This window comes from Microcebus murinus, chromosome 9, assembly GCF_040939455.1.
Source record: "Microcebus murinus isolate Inina chromosome 9, M.murinus_Inina_mat1.0, whole genome shotgun sequence".
NCBI classification, from domain to species: domain Eukaryota; kingdom Metazoa; phylum Chordata; class Mammalia; order Primates; family Cheirogaleidae; genus Microcebus; species Microcebus murinus.
In genome coordinates this window covers 18,662,796-18,688,124 of record NC_134112.1, presented here as the reverse complement: position 1 = coordinate 18,688,124, position 25,329 = coordinate 18,662,796, and the positions used below count along the sequence as shown (strand labels likewise).

Below are 25,329 nucleotides of genomic sequence, written 5' to 3'. Positions count from 1 at the left end.
TATGCAAAAAAAGATGAATAAAATCTAATAAAAGGCTTTCCCCTACATAAAGAAATGACAAATGTACATTTATATATTTTTTTAATTTATAAAGAAAAGAGATTTATTTGGCTCACAGTTCTACAAGGCTGTACAAGGAGCATGGGACCAGCATCTGCTTCTGGTGAGGATTTCAGGGAACTTCTAATCAAGGTGAAAGGTGAAGGGGGAGCAGGCAAGTCAGGTGACGAGAGAAGGAGCAAGAGAGAGGGAGGAAGTGGTGCCAGGCTTTTTTAAGCAATCAGATCTTGTGGGAACTAACAGAGTGAGAACTCACTCATTGACACAAAGAGGGCACCAAGCCATTGATGAGGGACCCGCCCCCATGACCCAAACAACTCCCTTTAGGCCCCACCTCCAACACTAGGGATCAAATTTCAACATGAGATTTGGAAGGGACAAACATCCAAATGTAACATATGGCAAATGCTTATATAAAACATTCGGTATCCCCCTCATCCAGTGTGACAAATGTTTCTGTGATACTCACTTGCCAAGAGAGAGAGTTACTTGGCTTGCTAGGTGTTCATTGTTGCTACGGCTCTGTTCTGCATGGACCAGAGCAAACAGGCTCACCGTGTTAATACGCAGTGGTGCAGCAATGCTGGAACACCATTGGGCAGATTTTTATAAAGTTAATCATATACTTACCCTATGGCCCAACAATTCTATTCCTGTGTATTTATCCTATAGAAATAAAAATTGATGTTCACACAAAAACCTATACATGAATGCTCATATCAGCCTTGTTTGGAATAGCTAAAAACTGAAGACAACTCATATATCTTTCAATAAGTGAAAGATTATGATATATTCATAAAGTTGAACACTATTTAGCAATAAGAAAGAGCTAAGAAATGATATACACAATGACCTACATGAATGTCAAAGGCATTATGCTGAGTTTTTTAGAAAGCTAATTTTTTAAAGGTTATAAATTATACAATTTTATTTATATAAAATTCTTGAAATGACTAAACTCTAATGATAAAGAACAGATTAGTGTTTGCTAGGAAATAGAGACAAGTGGAGGGTGTGACTATAAAGGGACAACACAAGGAAATCTCTTAATAGTTTTAGAACAGTTCTATATACTCACTGTGGTGTTCGTGACATGACTATATATGTATGTTAGATTAAATTTTGTAGATACATAAAAGTGCTTAGAAAAAGTGGTAATATCCGAATAAGTTCTGCAGTTTAGTTACTAGTATTATATACCTAGTATTATACTGATGTCAGCTTCCTGGTTTTTATCGTTATACTGGTATCAATTGTGTGAAGTGTACATGAGAACCTTCTGCATTATTTTTGCAACTTCAATGTGAGTATAAAATGATTTCAAAATAAAAACTTTTAAAAATCCTCTCTGCTAAATAACCATGATTAATAGGTTAGTTTCTAGGGGGAAAAGTGGACAATATGGATGTACAGTTGAATGATTTCAATAGAAGATAAAAACTATAAGCAAAATTCAAGTGAAAATGTGAGGGGAAAAAAAACGCAGTAATAATTCACAGAATTCATGCAAGAAATAGTCAGTCAGTAGACTTTATACAGCCAAAGGAAGAATTAGGTCATTTGAACATAGACCAATAAAAATTACCCAAAGTGAAAATCAATGAGAAAAAGACAAGGTCGGGGGCACAATTCAAAAACTGTGACACTCTATCAAATGGTCTAACATATACATAATTGAAGTCACAGAAAGCGAAGAAAATGGACCAAAGAAATATTTGAATAATAGCCAGAATTCTCCAAAAAATAATGAAAAACATCAAAGCTAAATTCCGAAATTCTTAAATAACCTGAAGCAAGATAATTTTTTAAAAGAAAACTAGATACAACTTATTCTGATGCTTAAACTACTGCTTACAACTGCTGCAAAAAAATAAAGAGAAAACCTTGAAGACAGCCAGGCAAAAAAGACAAGAACACATTAAATACAAAGTTGTTAAAAGAATACAAAATTACAGCTAGATAGGAGAAATAAATTCTAGTGCTCTATACCACTGTAGGAGATAGTTTCAAATAGCTAGAAGGGGGATATTGAATGTTTCTAACACAGAGAAATGATAAATGTTTGGGATGGTGGATATGCCAATTACCCTGATCTGATCACTATACATTATATGTATTGAAACATTAATGTGTACTCCATGAACAGGTACAATCAATATTTGTCAATTAAAAAATACAAATAAGTAAATAAATACAAATAAGCAAACATAAGAATTATAGCACACTTCTTGTCAGAAACAACTCAAGCCAGAAGATCAAACAACATCTTTAAAACCAATTAGGGGATAACTGTCACCCAGAATTCTACATCTAGCAAAAATATCTGTTAAAAATGAAGGCAAAGAAAAGACTATTCAAGATTTTTTTTTAAATGAGGAGAATTCATTACCAGCAGACCTGTACTTCAATAAATATTAAAGAAAGTTCTTCTGACAGAAAGAATATGACATCAGACCAGAAATTTGATTTATATAAAGGAATAAAGAGCTCTGAAAAAAAGTAAAAATAAAGATTAATATTAAAAAATACATTTTTCTTAGTTTTAAATAACTCTAAAAGGTAATTGACTGTTTAAAGCAAAATTGTAGCAGTGGGGTTTATAGCACATGTAAAATTTAAATGTCTGATAATGGCACAAAGTTTATGAGGGATTTGAATGTACAAGTCCTCACGCTATATAAGAATTTGTATAATAGTATATAAAACAACTGGTAACTGGTACTCAGCCTTTAGTTACTGCAGGGAGGATCAATTCAATGGGTGCAATACTGGAATCACCATTTAAACTAGTTAGGAAACTGCAGAAGCTCAAGAAAGACATTATCAAATAGCAGAAATATAGAGAAGATATAGATCTGACCTATACTTTATAGGGTGCAATCAGGACGATTTGGTAACTGAATATTGAGATGTTTTGAAAGTGAGATAGAGGGAGGATTCTACAATGCATTATGAGTTCTTGGCTTAAGTATCCGTGGTAGGTAGTGGTGCCATCAATTGAGTCTGAAAATAGAAGAATATGAGCTCATTAAGATGAACAGTTATGAAGTTTGGACTTAACTGGCATTTCAGATAATTTACATGCAATGTTATTAATGATATGTTTAGGTTGAAATCTATCATCTTGTTAGTTGCTTCTATTTGCTCCATCTATTTTTGTTATTATTTTCCTTCTATTTTTGCCTGGATTAATTGAATTTCTTATGATTTCATTTTGTCTCCACTATTGACTTGTCAATCACATCTTTTTATTCTATTTTTTAAATGTCAACCTAGTGTTTACAATATATACCCTCTCTACATCTCTACTGTTATTTGATATACACTAGGTAATGATCATTTATTTTTGAACTTCTGCACAGTTCTCTGACTAGTCTAAATAGTAATTCCAGTATAGGACCTACACTTTTCTAACTAGTCTAAATGGCAATTCCTGTACCGGACCTAACAAATTGATCTTCCCCACAGAAACTAAAGAAATCTTTTTAAACTACATGTTTGAGTGCTCCACATCTCTCACAGTATAAAGGAAAAAGTGCAACCTCTTTGAATTGGCACAAGACCCTAAAAGGTCCGCATTATTCTTGTCTCTCCAGCTCCAATTCTTGTCACTTCCTAGCTCCTATTTAGGCTTCAGCAACAACAAACCGATGTCATTTCAACTACACAAGCCACTCAGTTTCTCATGTCCATAAGTTTGTTCATGCTGCCATCTATGCCAAGAACCAATGTCCTTCATTCCCTGTTCATCTGACCAGTTCTTACAGAACGGCTCAGCTGTTGCCTCATTCTTCACTTCTTCCCACTCCACCTATATCTGTACTCCAACTGGGAACCCCCATTTAATGTTTCCAAGAAACCCTCAAAGGAACAATAAAGCCCGCTGTGAGTCTGCCTTGGCATTTCAGAGCATTACAGTTTTCTTAGGATCTTTCACAGAACAAATTTTAAAAAGCAGGAGTAATGCATGGAAGTGATTAAGTCCTTAAAGTGCATCCTTTGTTCCCAAGGTCCTGTTAATTACCATTTAGGAGCAGCTTATTTGCAATGTACCCAATTACTTAGGTAACTAAATAGCTTTTTACTGATCAGATTGGGCATCGTTTGCTTAATAGCAACTAACAAATGCTGTGGCACTGTTCCACTGATAATCCACTCCCAGAAATAGGCTTATTTAAGATTGAGCTCCAAGGGAAAAAATATATTTTACCAAAATAGATTTTTTATTGTTTATATAGCCACTTAGATCTACCTAGAGAAAAATAAGATAATTTTTTTTTAAATTAAGCAATCAGTAAGTCAAAAGAGAATATCCAAGTAACTCTGATGTCCATTCTATTCATTTGTTCAGTCCATTTCTGCCAGGAAAAGCTTCATTATGTTTCTGTTTGATCAGTCACAACCCACAACTCTCAAGGATTATTTGAGTCTGACCTTCTCAGTAAGAATTTCTCTTAAAACCCAGAACAGTCATGGGGTTTTCTTCTCTCCAAGCTTTTGGCACTTCTGTTGTAGGCCCCATGCACTTGCCAATGCTACTTCTTGTTACCTGTAGAGAAACAAAGGGGCAGAGACAGACAGACAGGCCTAAGCCTGGGAGAGCCACATGCCCTCCTGTGGTGGACCATACCATGTGAATGGTCAAGGAGAGCTTCTAGAGAAGGAGATATATTAGCTAGGTATTGAATGATAAATAAGAATCCAATAGGCTGGAAAATGGAGGGAGGCTGTTCCAAGCAGAGAGAATCCCTATCTGGAAGTAAAGATGTTTGTACAATACGGGATTCAATGTTGAAATGCCAAATGGGGACTTGCCAAGAGGTAAGTCATCTTATCGTCCCAACCATTCATTCTTGACCAAAGCTCAGAAACATTCTAAAAGCAGTAGGATTTCTTATACTGCAGCCCATACATGCTGCAGAGCCCTTCCCCACCCCACACCCACTCAAACCTGTGAGGCCGCCGTACCGTTCAGTGCCCGGGCCAGAGCAATATTCCTGCATGTGAAATGTGTTGCCTCCAGAACCCAAAGAGGCCTCGCAGGTGTCTTGCTTCCTTTACTGAGGTAGAGAATGCAAGATGCAGCAGTTTACCTTTTACTTGGAAATGGTGTGTGTGGGGGGGGGGGGTGGTATTCTAGCAACTCCTCACTACTGAACCACTGAAAACTTTACTGATGTGGCCTGTTCCTGAATTTTCACAGGGCTTATCTCCCACCTTCCAGAGTGTATGTGTCTGACCAAGGCCTGTAATGTACTAGTCACCTCATGCTTGTCCTTCTTAATGATGTTGTTAATGTAAATAGATCGATGTGATACTCTGCAGAACGTCCAGATGGCCCAGGTCTCTTCAGACTTTATTATGACAGATATTAGGAGAGTTAACATAGCCCTGAACAAAACAGAAAATGAGTGTTATCGTCTGTTTTGTGTGAGTGCAAACTCTTCCTTGTCTTTTTTTCTGGTCAGATTAGAAAAGAACACTCTTGCCAAATCAATGCCTGCATACCCCATACCTAAGACCTCATTAACCTGCTCTAGCAAAGAAACTATGCTTGGTACTGCTGCTACAAACAGGACTGCTACTTATTTGAGCTTGTGGCAGTCTACAGTCATTCCCCAAGATCCATCCAGTTTCTTTAGGGACCAAACCAGTGACTTGAGGACTTCCACTTGGCCTTCCCTACTATAATGGGAAAACCCTATGGGGTTACTGAAACTGCTGCATATATCAAGCCCAGTTAAACACTTGGAGACCAAAGGAATAACCAGGAGTGGTGCCAGACCTAGCGGACCATTTCACTGCAGCCAGGATTCCATTTATTACCCAGCCCCATGGGATTCCACTTTAACAGTGGGGTCATAATGACACTTCAGGTATCTGAATTTCATGTCAGTTAAGATCTTATACTTAATAGCCCTTAAAATGTCTAGGTAACCTCCTTTCCCCAGTGTACAGTCACCCAAACAAACAGCCATATGTCCTTTTGAGGAAGGACTCGGGGAATCATTGCAGTCCGTACTTGCCATAGTTCTGCAAGATCAGGCTTATAACTACTTCTCCCACCATCCTTCCTGGCCTGCAGGTGGAAGCCACCACTGGGCCTCTTGGGGATGCTAGTGTCCCTCTCACCAGTGCATTCCTGGTGGTTTTGACAAACAATATGCCTGCTAAGCCCTCCCACAGGAAATAAATCTCTCATGGGTCTTCTGGCTTTACACAGTCTATCCACTGCAGCATGCCCGCTTGCTTCAGCCTTTGTTTTCTCCCCCTACTATCTACCAGAGCAACCAAGCACTTCCATTTTGCTTAGGAAGGATCATCACTTTCTCAAGGCTTCCAAGAGCTACCCTAGCAGTGAATTTGCCCTGACCCCAGCATCCTTGACGGAGTGTTACATCCCTTTTCCCCAAAAGGTGACCCCAAGTCAGTGAATTCTTGCTTATTTGGTCTTATGCTCCAGTCCTATCGATCAAACAGCAGAGAATCCCTGCAGCACTGTTTTGAGAAAGATTCTGGAACAGATGATCAATTATGATCAATTATTAGTGACATCTGTCACGGAGGGGTGACAGGGAGCTTCTACACATGTTTTGCCATTTCCACTGTAGACATCTGTGCAACTTGTACAGCCTGTAATTGTGGCATTGAGTACAAATGATATACCCACAGGAGAACAAAGTTCTGACCTTGGCCTTAGTTCCTCTGTAGTTTATCCAACTGTGTTAATTAAATTAACACCTCATGTACTTGATTTTTTCCAAGGGCAGATGTTGAAAGGGGAAAGGAGAAGAAAGTAGAGATAGCTGGGGGGAGGGGTACTGAACGGGGGGGGTAGGGAGATAATAAGAGATCTAAGCTGTAAAATAATGGATGCAGAAAGGAGAATTTTGAGGGTTTTTCTAAAGGTAAAGATTTTGCCTTTCTCAATTTTGCCCTCTTTTGATTCTCACACAATGCTTTCTTCAGAACAGATACAGAACCCCTTAAAACTCTCCTTCTGTGACTTAAAAGGTCACCTCTAAGATTAGTGTGATTCTTCTTTAGTCATTACTGAAATTCTTCCTGAGTGGTTACATCTAAGTGGTAACAAGCTCCAGTAATAAAAGTCAAAGGACTCCTGTGTTGCCTTGCTTGTCCTCTGTGGCCATCTGATAAAGAAGAAAAAAACAAAAATTTCCTCAGGAATTTATTTCTATTGTAGCATAGCTATAAATTTGAAAAAGATTGAATTTAAGCATTTATGTGTTTTTGTTAGACTCTTTCACGGGACTGGTCAACATCCTGACAGATATCATTTGGCGATTCACTGGAGACTTCATGGCGCCTGACCTGGTTTGCCGAGTGGTCCGCTATTTGCAGGTATGTAGCACTTTCCGAATGTGATGAACAAACTGATGCCAAAGTTATCTTTTAGATTCATCATAACAAATATAATAAAAATCTCAGCACTTCTATGAAACAACTGCCTACTTTCTCTTGGATGAAAGAACAAGCAAAATTTGAAAGATTTTTAAATGTACTTTTTTGCTAAAAAAAAAATACATATATAAAGAAAACATAAATAAGCAATAATAAAAAAAAGCATTCATATTTCCAACATTAAGTAAAATGTCTGGGTCAATATTAAGGTTTTTGACATATTGTGAATAAATAATCCCCACAAAATTTGCCAATTATATGTACCTTTTATCCCTCGAATTGAACTGGCTACTGTTCTTTTTGGAAAAACGTGGGGAATTTGTTAGAAAATAAGTATTTTGTATTTAATTAGCACCTAAATTGCAGTATTATATATTTAATTACCTGCCTAAATTGCCTGTTATGCTTTTTAAATTTGGTGTAACTGGGATACTTATTATTTTCTGAGTTTTGCAAAGTTTTATTTTTAGATTAAAAATATGCACACTCTGCATGTCAATATTCTTCATTATAAGTCACATTTATGTACCATATGTATATTTTATTTAACATGTTACATATATACCACATACTTGTATTATTAATACATCATATATGTATCATATAGATTAAGACACTTCAACTAAGAATGGAAAGAATGGACCATTTCATAAGTGGTGTTAGAGTTGATGTACTCTGTTTTTGAGTTGACATACACTGTTTCATAAAATTATTTTTCATTAATATATTTTTATTCTGATGCCAGTGCTTCAGATCTAAATTATTATAGATTTACAGATGTATAATGCATTTTTAGGAAGCCTTACCCTGCCAGATTCCATTTGTTAGTAGGATTTTTTAGGATCTTTGTATCTATATGCATAAGTAAGACTATGATTTTTCATTTACTTTATGACTTTCAAATTTGGTGATGGAATTATTCCATCTTTAGAAAATGAATAGGGAATAATTACAATTATAATCTCCTTTTGTGCTCTGAATATAATCTTGAAAGTTTGAAAGATATGAAAGATATACTATTACTATATGGGGCTAATATTTTCTTAGGAGTAATTTTTAAACCATATTTTAGTTTCTTCTTGAGAATTTTTCAATTGTCTATTGTATTAGTAATCAATTGCTGGGATACAAATGATGATAAGACTTAGTGGCTTAAAACAATTAAACATTTATTATCTCACAGTTTCTATTAATCAAGAATTCAGAAACAAGTTGTCTGGGTAGATCTGAATAAAGTTTTATCATAAGGTTCACTCAGATTATTCGTGGTACTACAGCCATCAGAAAGCCTGGTGAGACACAGGTGAGATAATTCACTTCCAAGGTGGATTACTCAGATGGCTGGAAAGTTAGTGCTGGGTTTGACAAAATACTCACTTCTCCACATGAACTTCTCCACAGGGATCCTTTAGTATCCTCACAACTCGCAGCTTGCTTTTCCAAGAAGAATCTGTCCAAGTGACCAAGAAGGAAGTGGCAATGTATTTATGAACTATTCTCAGAAGTTATACACCATCACCTCACGCACCTTTTGGTCACACAGTCAACCCTGATTCAGTATGGGGAGAAGGAAACCAAAAAACACCAGGAGGCAAGGATTCCTAGGGACAGATTAGAGGTTGGCAACCACACATACCTTCACATTTTTTGAACTCATGTTATAAGCTATATTTTTTTCTATTAACTTAAAAATATCTGCTTGATTTAGAAAAGTTCATGTCAGTACCATTTCTTCTAACTATTTTACAATGAATATTAAGATAATACTATACATAAAATATATCTTCATGATAAAACAAAAATGTCAGAGAAAGAAACTTTGATAATTCTCTTTTCTATAAAAGCAGCAAAAAAACTGGCAAAAAATGTCAGAATCAATTTTTTTTCAGGACTCTAGAAATTAACCAAAGGCTTATAGGGAGCATTTATTCAAGAAAATGGCTAACGCTCAGTAAGAAAAATGAGATGCATGGTATGTTAGCTTGCATTATTCTCCTCCCCCAGCACCTAGCTCTTTGGTTGCCTTGAAAATTAACAGATCTTATTCATGGTTAAAACAAATAGTCTGGCAGCTATGGGAGAAAGCAAAACAGGGCTAGAGCTCTTGAAAGCCTCATTCCCAAGAAATTCCCATTATTTGACATGTCTGACAGTTCTCTGAATGCCCCCACTTGCAAGGCTGTCTGTATTTCACTTAATTTAGAACACACCCACTGTGAAAAACTCTTTTTCTATGGATATTTTTCAAAAACAATTATAGGCAATTGATTAACTTCATAGATGCCTGAGGTATTAGATAATAGTTGGGGAAAACAATAGACTAACCAAAGTTTATAAACATAAGCTGGGTAAAGAGATATTCACAGGGGCTTTGAAAATTTTTGACATATTCCTGAGAACATAGAAGACCAAATACATTCCCAGAACAGTGCCCATATTCATGAAGAAATAGCGAAAGCCCTGAGATGTTACCTTTGACCTCAAGGCTCTGTGCGAGCAGGAAGGCACTTGAAGGCAAAGGCAGAACAGTCAGCTTCCTGGCTGAGTGTCAAAATCATGCCCCAGCATTCACACAGAGCCACTCGCCAATGACTGGGAGACATATTAGTTCCAGGAATTTAAAAATATATCTGTTTAGGAGACATTACCAATGGCAGAGTAGCAGAATGTCAACACAAAATAAGTGACTGAGGCAAAAATCTCAATCAGTGAGGTTTATTGACTCAAAGTTGAGGATGCACCTGGGAAAAACACAAACCACAGATAAATCTGTGGCTCTTTTCCTGAAGGGGAATTTGGGAGTTTCAACATTTAAGGGCATACAGAAAGAAAAGAAAAGGCAAGGTGGGCTAGTGAGACAAAATGGTTACATTCTTATAAGACCCAAGAAAGTCTACATTTTATATATGATAAGGTGAATGTTAGAGGAGAAAAAGGGAGTGAAAGTAGCACCAATTATATAGATGTCCCTGGGTAGGTAGAAGAATGTCTGATTCTGCTTCTCGTTGTCCTGCACCTGTGAAAATAAACTTATAATTCATTATTAGAGTAGAATTGGAACAGACTGTAGTTGTAAGAGCTAGACATAACCTATAGACCTAAAGTTACAATTTGCATGTCCTGCTTATGGGAGCCTAGCAAGAAATTTTCTTAAAGAATGATCTGTGGGTTGGGGGGAAAAATGGAGGAAGAAAGGCAGCTTGCCAGCACACTGCTCCCAAGGAAACAAGTGAAAGGTATAGGCAGCTGCCTATATACAGATCACTCTTCTCAGCAGCATTGTGAAATCACAGAGAAGCAGCATGGAACACTCCAGGCTCTAACCTGAGAGGATTTGGGTGACCACTGTGGCAGGGCCTGGGTGAGGAGGGGAGAACTCCATGGTGCCTGGGCCACCAGAACTGACATCTGCCCACCTGACTTGGCATTCACAGGACCCCTGAGCCTATAGAGCAACATACAATCTACTAAGTCCCAACTCCCTCCAAAGACCCCAACTGCCTCCTACCTGCTTGGCCCTTACCCTGCCCTCCAGGTTGAATCAGCCCTGCTGTCCACACAAACCTGCTTCTGGCTCCTCAGCCCTGCTTAGAAGCTCTGCTTCTGGCTCCTCCCTAGTCCTGCCTTTGAGACTCTCATTCTGGAGCCCAAGCCTCTGCCTCTGTGCCTCCAGAACCCCTTCCAGAACACAATCCACAAGTTTCCACACTGCACCTGAACCTCAAGACCCCATCCCAGAGCCTCCACCACCACAGCAAGCCCAGAAAAACTACTCCAAAATCCAATGCCCTACCAGGCCTCAAGCTGCCAGTATACTGCAACCTGGTTTGAGCAAATGCACACAGCTTGAGAACCCATGAAAAGCACATACAGCTGCTGCTATTATCTCTGTGGAGAAATTCTGGTTAGAGTAATCCCCACAATACCAGCCTCAGTGAAAAGGATCTCACCCAGCGCCCAAACCAAACATCCTACAACTATCTGGTGAATGACCCAAGCAGCATTTAGCACAGGCTCCAGCAGAGGCAATCCCAAGTAAACAGAATAAATCAGAAGAGCTGAATTACAAGCTTCTAGAGCACATCCACCTCCTCTGCCACGTGAATGTCTTTCCAGAGTGGGGGTTGGGGGGAATGAGCACCATCTAGTAACATCCCCTTGCTCTAATCAAGCAGGAGAGTTTCCAGCAGGGAACAGGAGCCCTGCAAAGCTATTAGCCCTGAGTTGAGCAAAGAGGACTCAGATGAAAAGAAACCAGCAAAACAACCCTGGCAATATGAAAAATTAAAAGGTCAACACTCCCAAGGAATCACAATAGTGAACTCCAACTACAAGGAAACTGTCAAAATGACAGAAATGGAAATCAGAATATGGGTGGCAAATAAAATGAGTGGAATTGAAGAGAAAGCTGAAAAACAACCAGAAGCCCCAAAAATATATCATGAAATTAATGAAAAAGTCACTAAAAACTAGATAAAATTAGGAAAGATATAATAGAACTTAAAGAAATGAAAGAGTCATGCAGAGATTTTGAAAACACAGCAGAAAGTCTAAGTAACAGATTAAACCAAGGAGAAGAAAACATCTCAGACCTTGAAGTCAAGACTCTTGAGCCAACCCAATCATTTAAAGAGGCAGAGAAGAGAAGAAAGGCAGAACAGTCACTTAGATGTGGGACCATGTGAAGCAAACAAACATGAATTATAGGTACACCTGAGGGAGAAGAAGAAAGTGCTACAAGCAAGCAAAATCTATTTGAAGGAATTATTCTAAACTTCATATGTAAATACAAAAGATCCTGAATCGCCTAAACAATCTTAAACAAAAACAAACAAACAAACAAAAATACCAAAGCTGGAGGCATCAAAATATACTACAAAACTAACCAAAACACATGATACTCGCATAAAAATAGGCACATAGATCAATGGAACCGAATAGAAAGCCCAGAAATGTATCTACACATTTATTGCCAACTGAATTTGGGCAAAGATGCCAAGAACACAATTGGTAAAAATAAAACAGTCTTTTTAATAAATGGTGTTGGAAAAATTGGATATCCATATGTGGAAGAATGAAATTAAGTCTTTATCTCTCACCATATGCAAAAATCAATGCAAAATGGATAAAAGATTTAAATATAAGATCTGAAACTATGAAACTACTAGAAGAAAAGATAGGGGGAAATTTTCATGACCTTTGTCTAACTGAGGATTTTTTTTGGATATGACCTTAAAAGCACAGGCAACAAAAGCAAAAATAGACCAATTAGATTACACACAACAAAAAAAAGCTTCTGTGCAACAAACGAAACAATTGACAGAATGAAGATACAACTTACTGTTGGGAGAGTATATTTGCAAACTAAACATCTGATAAGTGGTTAATATCCAGAATATATAAGGAACTCAAACAACTCAACAGCAAAGAAACAAATAACTCAATCAAAAAATGGGCAAAAGATCTGAATAGATATTTCTCAAAAGAAGACATACAAATGAACAAAAGGTATATGAAAAAATTCTCAACATCAATTGTCATCAGGGAAATGCAAATTAAAACCACAATGAGATATCTCCTCGGTGTCGTTAGAATGGCTACTATAGGAAAAACAAAAGATAACAAGTGTTGATGAACATATGGAGAAAAGGGAACCCTTACACACTTTTGTGGGAATGTAAATTAGAATAGCCACTATAGAAAACAAAATGAATGCTCCTCAAAAAATTACCATATGATCCAGCAATCCCCCTACTGGGTATATATTCAAAGGAAAGGAAATTAGTATATTGAAGAGACATCTGCATGCCCATCTTTATTGCAGCACTATTCATAATAACCAAGATACGGAATCAACCTAAGTGTTCATCAATGAATGAATGTATAAAGAAATTGTGGTATATACACATAATGGAATACTATTACTGTCATAAAAAAGAAGAAAATACTGTCACTTGCAATGACGTGGATGAACATTAATAATATTATTAGTAATAATATATTTATCAATACTATTTATTAATAATTAATACTATTATCACTATTATTAATAATTAATAATATTATTAATTATTAATAATTAACAATAATGTAGTGCATATTTCAACATAGCTAGAAGAGAAGACATTAAATGTTCTTACCACAAAGATGGTAAATTTTTAAGGTGATGTATGTTTATTACCCTGATTTGATCATTACACACTGTATATGTATATCAAAATATCACATTGTACTCCATAAATATATATATTATTGTGTCAAAAATAAAATAAAACTTTTAAAAACTTTTAATGAAGAAATATTATGAACAATTTCATGCCCACAAATGTGATAACCTAGTTAAAGTGGACCAATCCCTTGAAAGATACAATCTACCAAAACTCACGCAAGAATAGGCAATCTGAATAGTTTTATATGTATTGAATAAATTTATTATTAATAATAATGCTTATTATTAATTGTGAATTATTAATGAATTATTAATAAACTTCCAAAATATAAAGCACGAGGCCCAGATAGATTCACTGGTATATTCTACCAAATACATAGGAAGAAATTTTACCAATTCTCTATGATCACTTTCAGAATATATTAATAGAAGCAGAGGCAATACTTCCTAAATCATTCTATCAATCCAATATTACCCTAATACCCAAACCAAAGATACTGCAAGGAAAGTGCAGGCGAATGTCTCTCATGAACATAGACGCCAAAATTCTCAACAAAATATTAGCAAATCAATCCAACAATTTATAAAAATAATTATGTACCATGACCAAGTAGGATGTATCCCAAGTATGCAAGGCTGGTTCAACATTCTAAATCAATTAATGTAATCTGTTACATCAACAGGCCAAAGAAGAAAACTAATATGATTATATCAATAGAGTTGGAAAAACTGCTTAACAAAATCCAACATCTATCCATGATTTAAAAAATGAAAAACTCTCAGTAAACTAGGAATAGAGGGTAACATATTCAACTTGATAAATACATCTACAAAACAGCCTACATCTAACGTCATACTTAATGGTGACAAAGTAGGAGCTTTCTTGCTAAGATCAAGAATCAGGCAAGAATTTCCCTCACATGTTCATTTTCAACATCGTACAGTAAGTCATAGCTAATGCAATAAGCTAAAAAATAAATAAATAAAAGATATACTGATTGAGAAGGAACAAATGAAACTGTCTTTGTTTATTGATGGCACAATTGTCTATATAGAAAATCCAGAATAAGTGACCCCCAAATACCCTCCCAGAACTACTAAGCAATTATAGCAAGATTGCAGAATACAAGGTAAAATATGCAAAGTCCATTACTTTCCCATGTACCAGCAATGAAGAAGTGAAATTTGAAATTAAAAAACAATACCATCTACACTAGCACTCAAAAAAAAAGAGAAATACTTATGTATAAATCTAACAAAATATGCCCAAGATCTATATACAAAAACTACAGGCCAGACACGGTGGCTCACGCCTGTAATCCTAGCACTCTGGGAGGCTGAAGTGGGCAGATCGCTCAAGGTCAGGAGTTTGAAACCAGCCTGAGCAAGAGCGAGTCCCCGTCTCTACTAAAAACAAAAATAGAAAGAAATTAATTTGCCAACTAAAATATATATATATATATATATTAGCTGGGCATGGTGGGGCATGCCTATAGTCCCAGCTACTTGGGAGGCTGAGGCAGGAAGATCACTTGAGCCCAGGAGTTTGAGGTTGCTGTGAGCTAGGCTGACGGCCATGGCACTCTAGCCCAGGCAAAGTGAGACTCTGTCTCAAAAAAAAAACAACTACAAACCTTGAATGAAAATAATCAAAAAAGAACAAAATGCATGAGGAGTTTTCCTTTTATACATAAGAAGATTCAATATTGTCAAGATTTCAGGTCTTCCCAATTTGATGTATAGGTTAAACATAGTCCCAGTCAAAATCTCAGCAAGTTATTTTGTGGACATCACTAAACTGATGCTAAAGTTTACACAAAGAGGCAAAAGGCCCAGAATGGCTAACACAACATTGGAGGAGCCTAAATTTGAAGGACTGACACTACTCAACTTCAAGATTTACTATAAAACTACAGGAAATTAAGACAATGTAGCATTGATGAAAGAATAGACAAATGGGTCAACAGAACAGAATAGCAAGCCAGAAATAAACCTACATAAATATAACCAACTGGTCTTTACAAAGGAGCAAAAGTTGTACAACAGAGAAAAGATCATCTTTTCAACAAATGGTGCTGGAACAAGGGGACATCCACATGCAGAGTAATTACTCTAGGCACAATTCTTGTACCTGTCACAAAAATAAACTTGATATGGATCACAGACATAAATGTAAAATGCAAAACTACAAAACTCCTAGACAATAACATAGGAGAAAACCTGGGTGACCTTGAGCATGGGGTTGATTTTTTGCTACAACCCCAAATGTATGATTCATGAAAGAAAGAATTGATAAGCTGGACTTCAGTAATATTAAAATTTCTGTTCTGCAAAAGACACTTTCATGAGAATGAGAAGACAAACCACAGACTGGAAGAAAACATTTGCAAAAGGCATATTTGGTAAAGAACTGTACTGCTTAAAAATATACAAAGAACTCTTAAAAGTGAAGGATAAGAAAATGAAAAGCCTGATTTAAAAATGGTCAAAAGAACAGACACCTCACCAAAGAAGATATATAAATAAATAAGTACATGAAAATATGTTCAACATCATATATTATTAGAGAATTATAAATTAAAACAAAAATTAAATAATACTACACCTCTATTAGAATGACCAAAAGCTAAAACACTAACAACACCAACTGCTATTGAGAATGTGAAGCAACAGGAACTTTCCATTCATTGCTGGTGGGAATGCAAAATGGTGCAGCCACTTTGGAAGACACTTTAGTGGTTTATTCCAAAACTCTTACTCTTACTCTCTTACTCTTACTCTTACTCTTAGCTACACAATCCAGCAATTGTCCTCCTTGGTATTTACCCAAATAAGTTAAAAATTTGTCCACACAAAAATCTGCATACAAATGTTTATAACAGCTTTATTCATATTTACCAAAACTTGGACACAACCAAGATGTCCTTCAGTAGGTGAATGGAAAAATAAACTGTAGTACATCCATAAATGGAATATTATTCAGTGGTAAAAAGAATTGGGCTATTAAGTTCATTTAAAGCCTACATTTCTCCTGTAAAGACATGGAGAAACTTTAAACTCATATTACTAAGTACAAGTGCCAATCTGAGAAGCTACATACTGTAGATTCCAACTATAAGACATTCTGGAAAAGGCAAAACTATGGAGACAGTAAAAGAATCAGTGGCTTCCAGAGGTTGGGGATGGGGGAGGAATGAATAGACACAGCACAGAAGATTTAGGGGTTAGTGGGACTACTGGTATGATACTGTAACAGTGGATATCTGTCATTATACATTTGTCAAAATACAATATATAGCACAAAGTGTGAATCCTAATTTAAACTAGGGACTTTGGTTGATAAGGATGTGACAATGTAGTTTCACTGATTATAACAAATATACCACTCTTGTGTGGGAGCTTTATGATAAGGGAGGCTGTGTAGGGCCAGGGGGAAGGGGACTTATGGGAAATCTCTGTACCTTCTGCTCCATTTTGCTGTTAATATAAAACTGCTCTAAAAATAAAGACTATTTTTTAAAAAATGGAATAGAATTTCCAAGAACTATAGCATAATTACACAAAATGTAAGCACATGCAATGAAATACTAGAAGATGAAAGAAAGAAGCAAAAAAAGTATTTGAAATAATAAAGAATGAAAATTTTCCAAAATTAATGGCAGACACCAGTCCACATAGCCAGGAAGCTCAGAACACCAAAGCAAGATAAATGCCAAAAATATATATATACCCATAAGCATATCATATTAAAACCACAGAAAACCAAAGATAAAGATAAAATCTTGATAGATGTTGGAGGGAAACTTTCTTATCAAGGAACAATAATAAGAATTTCCTTTGACTTCTTATCAGAAATCAGGCAAGTAGTAAGAGAGTGTAATAAAATATCTAAAATATCAAAAGAACAAAAAGCTCACCAATCTAGAATTCTGTAACAAAAGAAATTATCCTTCAAAAATAAAGAAGAAATAAAGACTTTCTCAGACAAACAGAAACTGAGGGAATTTCTCATAAGTATACTTGTCTTCCAAGAAACGTTTTTGAAAATCTTCAGAAAAAGGGGAAAATGATAAAGTTGTAAACTCAGATCAATATAAAGAAAGGAAGAGCATTAAAGAAAGAATAAATGAAGGTAAAATAAAATCTTTTATTTTTCCTATTCTTAATTGATCAATAGACAGATGTTCAACATAATAATAGCAACAATGTATTGGTATTAGATTTATAGATAAGTGAATTGAATGGCAGCAATGTTAAAAAGGATGAAAAGAGAGATATAGCTAAACAACTATCAGCTGAAGTGAACTGAACTATTAATGAAATTGATCTAGTTGGCATTTATAAAATTCTTCATCCAACAATAGCAGAATATATTTTCTTATCAAATTCACATGGGACATGCACCAAGAGAAAAAACATATTGGACCAGAAAACACACTTTAACAATGTGATGAAATAGAAATCATAGAAAGTATGTTCTTAGATTGCATAGAATGGAACTTAAAATCAATAACAGAGAAATAGCTGGAAAATTCCAAACTATTAAAGATTAAGCAACATACTTCTAAGTAATACATGGATCAAAGAAGATGACTAGAGAGAGGTCTTTGAGAATTTTGAAATAAATGAAAACATAACATCACAATTTGTGAGAAACAGCAAAAGAAGTACTTTGAGAGAAATTTATAGCATTGAATGCATATATTAAAAAGGAGAAATATGTAAAATCAGCAATCTAATCTTACACCTTAGGAAACTAGAGAAAGAAGAGCAATGTAAACCTAAAGCATGTAGAGTAAAAGAAATAATAACAATTAGAGCAGAAATTATAAAGTTGAAGTAGATCTTAAATGTTCTCACCACGAAAAATTTATGTGAGGTAATGGATATGTTAATTAGCTTGATTTAGTCATTCCACATGTATACATACATTCAAACATCATGTTGTACACCATAAATTTATAAAATTTCATTTGTCAATTTAAAAAAATAGTTAAAAATACAAAAAGAAACTGTTAAATTTAAAACAGGAATTTGATAGTGAAAAACAATAAAACTAAGATTTGTTTCTTTGAAAAGGTAATAAAATTGATTAATTTCTATCCAAGCTAATCAACAAGAACAGGGAAAACACAAATTATTAATATCAGATATCAAAAAGAGGTCATCATTACTGATCCTATGCACGTTAAAAAAACAATAAATATTATAAACAATTCTGTGCTTACAAATGTGATAACCTAAATTGAACAATTCTTTGAATGACACAATTTGCCAAATCTCACATAAAGATAAACAGATAATCTGAATAAGCTTATACCTATGAAAGAAATTGATATAATAATTAATAATTTTCCAAGAAAGAAAGCACCAGGCCCAGATGGGTTCACTGGTGAAGTCTAGCAAGCATTTAAGAAAGAAATGATAACAATGCGCTACAATATTTTCTAGAAAATAGAAGAAGAAAAGGAAACACTTCCTAACTCATTTGATGGGGCCAGCCTTGCCCAAGTACAAAACCAAAGACATTAAAAGAAAGGAAAACTATAGACCAATATCCCTCATGAACATAGAAGAAAAAATCTTCCACAAATATAAGCAAATTAAATTTTTGTATAAATGTACAATAATGCCCAAGTGGGATTTATTCCAGGCATGAAAGTCTGGTTAATATTTAAAAATTAATTAATGTAATATATCACATACACTAGGTAAATAAAAAAAGATATATCAATAGATACATAAAAAGCATTTAACATAAGTCAACCACCATTTATGATAAAAACTCAGCAAACTAGAAATGGAGAGGAAGTGCCTTGACTTGAATAATAAAAAAATCTACAAAAAAATCGACAGCTAACTTCATATTTAATGGTGAGAAATTGGATGCTTTTCTCCTAAGACTGTAGACAAGATGAGGATGCTCTCTCTCACCACTCCTATTCTACATTGTACTGAATGTCCTATCTAATTTAATAGAATAAGAAAAGGAAATAAAAGGTTTATAGATTGAGAGAAAAATGAAATTAAAATGTCTTTGCATAGACATGATTGTCTATGTCAAAATATGAAAGAATAGACCAAAAAAACCACAAAAACGAAAACAAAAGTGAAGACAAAACAAAAAAATCAACTCTGGACCTAGTAGGCAAAAATAGCAACATCGCAGAATATAAGGTTAATATGCAAAAGTCAATTAATTTTTCCTGCAATGAACAACTTGAATTTAAAATTAAAAACACAATGCCATATATGTGAACACTAAAAAGATGAAAACTTAGGTGTCAATTTAATGAAATATATACCAGGTCTATAGAAAAAAACTATAAACCTCTGATGGAAGAAATCAAATATCTAAATAAATAGAGATATGTTCCATGTTCATGAATAGGAAGACTCAATATCATTAAGATGTCTATTCTGCCCAACATGATCTATAAATTTAACACCATCCAAATCAAAATCCCAGCAAGTTATTTTAAGGACTTAGATAAACTCTAAAGTTGATATGGAAAGGCAAAAGACAAAGAATAGCCAACACAATATTGAAGAAGAGTAAATTCAAAGGACTGACACTACTTGACTTTAAGACTTACTATAAGACTTTAAGACTTACTACATAAGACAGCATGGTATTGGCACAATAATTGACAAATATATCAATGAAACAGAATAGAGAGCCCAGGCCAGATGTGGTGGCTCGTGCCTATAATCCTAGCACTTTGGGAGGCCATGGCAGAAGACCAGCCTAAGTAACATAGCCAAAACCCCATCTCTACAAAAAAATAGAAAAATTAGCCAGACATGGTGCCATGCACCTGTAGTTCCAGTCACTTAGGAAGCTGAGGCAGAAGGATCAGTTGAGCTCAGAGGTTTGAGGCTGCAGTGAGCTATGATGATGCCACTACACTGTAGCCAGGGCAACAGTGTAAGATCCTGTATATAAAAAAAAAAAAAAAACGGACAAAGATAGTTAACTGATCTTTGAGAAAGGACCAAAAGCATGGAGAGATACCGGATTTTCAAGAAATAGTGCTGGAGTGATTGAAAATCACATGCCAAAATACAAAAACTGTGTGAACAAAGACCTTCTACCTTTCACAAAAACAAATGCACGATAGATCATAGATATAAATGTGACACTCAATAGTATAAAACTACTAGAAGATAACATAGGAGAGGATCTAGAAGACCTTTGGTTTGTTGATAAGTTTTTAGATACAACACCAAGCGCACAATCCATGAAAAAATTTGAAATGTTGGACTTTATGAAAACTTAAAGCTTCTCTGTGAAAGACACTGTTTATGAGAATGAAAAAGCAACCTACAGAATGGGAGAAAATATTTGCAAAATAGATATTTCATAAAGGACGTGCATCCAAAATATACAAAGAACTGCTAAAATTCAACAATAAGGAAACAAACAACCTACTCAAAAAATAGGCAAAAGATCTGAACAGACACCTCACCAAGAAGATGGCAAGTAAGTATATGGAAAGAAGCTCAACATCATAAGTCATTAGAGAAAATTAAAGCAACAATGCAATTAATGCAAGTTAAATTAAATTTAATTAATGCAAATTAAAGCAACAATGAGCTACCACTGCACACATTAGATAATGGCTAAAATGCAAAAACCTGACCATACCAATGTCTAATGAGGATGTATATTAACAGAAACTCTCATTCATTACTGGTGGGAATTCAAAATGATATTCACTTTGGAAGAAAACTTAGTAATGTCTTATAAAGCTAAATACAGTTTAACCACACAATCCAGCAATTGTAATCCTAGGTATTTACACACCTGAGTTGACACTTAAATCCACACGAGAATATTTATGGCAGCTTCTAATCACCAAAACCTGGAAGCAACCAAGATGTTCCTCAAAAGCTGAATGGATAAATTAATTGTGGTATATCCATACTATGGAATATTATTCAGTGATAAAACAAAGGGAGCTATCAAGCCATGAAAAGACATGGAGGAATCTTAAATGCACATTGGTAAGTGAAAGAAGCCACTCTGAAAAGCTACATACTATATGATTCCAAATATATTACCTTCTAAAAAAGGCAGAAGTATAGAATAGCAAAAAATCAGCAATTGCCTGAAATTTAGAGGAGGAACAAGATGAATAGATAAAGCACCAGGGCTTTTTAAGACGGTGAAATTTTTCTGTGTGCTCCTGTACTGATGAATACATGACATTATACAACTGTCAAAACCCATAAAACTGTGCAACACAAAAGGTGAACCTTAATGTAAACAATGGACTTTAGTTAATAATACTGTGTCAGTATTTATCCATCAGTTTTAACAAATGTACCACACTAATGCGAGATGTTAATAATAGGAGAAACTGCATGAATGGGAGAGGGGTAATATGAAAGCTCTCTGCAATATCTGCAATTTTTTTTGTAAACATAAAATGGTTCTGAAAAATAAAGTCTATTTTCTTAGTGTCAGTCCAGGGATCCTCCTTTATATATGAATACAATCTGGCATTTTTCTAAGTAAAATTTCTCTGTTTCTAGCATTTGAATCTCACTTCTCTGTGCAAGATTTTCTTGAGTTTTCTATTTCCTAGGTCATTTCTGTCAGAATTAAGGGGTGGGGTAGTGAGAATTCAGACATATGTCCCCAAGCTGCCATCTGTTCTCCGAATGGTGTCCCATATGTTGTTGATGTGTGGAGTTTTCATTGTTGACATTTATGAATTGACTATAATTGTACTTTGATTTCCTTCTTGACTCAAGTTAATTATGAGGGTGTTTAAATTTCCAAGTGGTATTTTTTTTTTAAATGTTACCAATTTCAGCTTCATTGCTCATTGTTTTAAATATGCAAATTGCATAAATCCTACTTTTTGGAAATATTGAGGGCTTAAGGGTTTTTTTTTTTCCTTAGCAGTTCAGAATAGGACCAATTTTTGAAACATTGCCTAGGTATTCTATAGCAATGTATATCATTCTTATATACTAAGTTTAATTTTTTTCTATCTATAGATTTTTGTGTTTTTTCATCTGTAAAATTTTGAACACACTTGTTATATATAGTTATATTACTTGTTAATATAAATTTATGAATATTCTATTGCCATTCTGTATTATATCTTTTGTCAATATAAATAATCCTTTATCACGTGTTATTTGCCTTAAATTTAATTTGTCTAATAGCAGTATTGTCATGAATGCCTACTTTTAGTGTTTAGTTGCTTGATTACTTTTGACCATCCTTCTACTTCTAAACTTAGATATCATTTCATGTTCGAGGTTTCTCATCTAAACAGTATAGAGTTGAATTTTAGGGAAGGTTGGTGTTTTTAATGGTCTTTGTTTTAGCAAAGGAGCTTAAACCATTCATATTTATTGTGACAGATAGTGTTTAGTATTATTACTATTTCAGTCACTTCATTTTAATCTTCCTGTGTTAAGTTTGTCTTGCTATTTATTGGGGATTTTTTTTCTTTTTACTTGGTTATTAATTGTAAGCTAAAAAAAAAAAAAGGGCCCACCAATTAGCCATATCCTGATCCCTGGAACTTTTATATGTTAACTTATATGACAAAAATGAACTCTGTAGATGCAATTAAGTTAAGGACCTTAAAATGGGGAGATTATCCTGGATTATCCCAGTGAGTCCTAAATACAATCATAAGAGGGAGGCAGAAGGGGATGTGACACGCAGAGAGAAGAGGAGAAGGATTATAACCACAGAGGCAGAGATTGGGCTGATGCAGCCGCAAGCCAAGGAATGCGGGCAGCCACTTGAAGCTAGAAGAGGCAAGGGGCGGATTCTCCTCTAGAGTCTCCGAAGGAACCTTGGCCCTGCTTACACCCTGAGTTTGGCCCAGTAGAACGGATTTTGGACTTTTACTCTCCAGAGCTGTAAGAGAATAAATTTATGTTGTTTTTAGCCACCAGATTTGTGGTAATTTTTTGTAGTAGCCATAGGAAACTAATACACTAATTTTCTTTATTTTATTATAGCATAGCTTCTCTTTAATTTAGATTTACTATATCTCTATCAAAGTAAAAAACAAAAGAGATATCTAAAATGTCTAAATAGAAATTTAACATAACTTGTTTCCTTTTACTGTCTCTTCTTACTCAACTCCTTAGATTTCTGAAATGTTCTCTGTCTATTTTTATAATTATTTTGTAAACACTTTCTGTTTTTCTAACTTCATTGCTTACCATAGTTGTTATTTTTCTATCTCCTTTTTTCTTCTTGAGTTCTTAATTTTGAAACAATTCTCAATCAGCTGAGTATTTTCTCAAGGAGCATCTTCAAGAAGAGTATATGATGTTACATTTTCTTCCTTTTATATTTCTAAGAAAGTTGTTCTATGCCTTGGCACAGAAATGATATTTACAAAGTTCTTGGATCACAAATTTTCTTTCAAAACTCCGAACGTGTTTTTATACTGTTTTCTGGCATTTATTTTTGTGGAGAAGAGGCATGATAATTTGAGATGCATTTCTTTTAGGTAACCTTTAATTTTTTTTTTACCCTGCCTAGATGTTTAAAGATGTTTAATCTCTGAAATTGAATACTCTTTTTGATTGTGTCTCAAAGTCAATGTCTTTTTGTCAGCGTTGCCTGCTCCTCTGGACACCGTATTTTTGTGACTCTTCCTCTTGCTCCAGATTCTGAACTGTGTAGGCCCCTCACTCGTGACAGCTGCAGATGTCCCGGATGCTGACGACCTTCTCGCCGTGACCTTGCACCCTAAAGGGCTCTGCCATTGGGCGCTCTCTTCCCTACCCTTCTCTGATGCCACCAGCTCCTCTCCTGTGTGTAGCCGGCCTTAGTAACTTCGAATTCATGGATGACACATAGAAACCTACATTTTCTCTAAGTAGAAAATTGTCTGATTTTTTTTTTTCTTAAACTTAGCAATCCTTTTTCTCTTTCTCCATCTATCACCTTTTTTTGCAAGAGGAGAATTTCTTCTTATAACCCCCAGAAGAGCTTCCGATGTCTGATCATTCCTCAGCAGCCCCTCCCTATACAGCACCTTCCCCAACACTTAGTGCTGAGATGCCTTTGGGGTGGTGCTATAGAAACAAAAAAAAAATAATGAAGAATGACAACAGTGTTGGCCATGAGACCAAACAATAGTTGGCTGTTATTTGTCTGAGCCAGGGAAGGAACAAAAAGGTACAAATTCAGAATGAAGGTGATTGCCAAGGAGACAGACACTCACCTTTAGACTTCAGTTACTCTTCTACTCCCTCTGGATTCGATCCTGAGGGTTACAAAGCAGAGACATAGCTGGACTCTTGGTAGAAATGAGGCTCCAAGTTACCTGGAAATTTTTCACCTTGAGCATCCTTTCAGAGATATTTCATTTAGTATGAAATAAACATGCTCCTCTTATGAGAGATATTACCTTCTTCTACCCCAATTTCCTTTTCTGTTAAATACACAAATAGTACTATACTCAAGATAATTAAATAGTGTGAGTAAATCTGTTAAAAGAGAAAGTGGCAAGGAGAAAGAGGAGATGCAGGGCCTGATCCTAGTGAAGTGGAGGGAGGGGAGGAGCCCTCTGATGGCGTCAGCCCTGGCGGTGACAAATGCTCCTAGACAGCACATGGGCTCCCTGAAACCAGAGCCATTCTATCATCTCTCAGCAACTCGCACTGATAAAAGACAAATGAACTTTTGT

General features: G+C 35.3%; 1 protein-coding gene across 3 annotated transcripts in view; it reads left to right on the top strand.

The window, feature by feature from the left end:
• NPSR1 (neuropeptide S receptor 1) overlaps positions 1-25,329 on the top strand; it is a 159,854-nt gene that overhangs the window by 96,368 nt on the left and 38,157 nt on the right. For 2 of the 3 annotated variants that reach the window (XM_076006167.1, XM_076006169.1), the window contains exon 3: positions 7,319-7,422. The exons of the other annotated variant lie outside the window; for it this stretch is intronic. In XM_076006167.1, the coding sequence (XP_075862282.1) occupies positions 7,319-7,422 (104 nt within the window). The remainder of the gene's footprint in view (positions 1-7,318; positions 7,423-25,329) is intronic. 3 annotated transcript variants of the gene reach the window in all.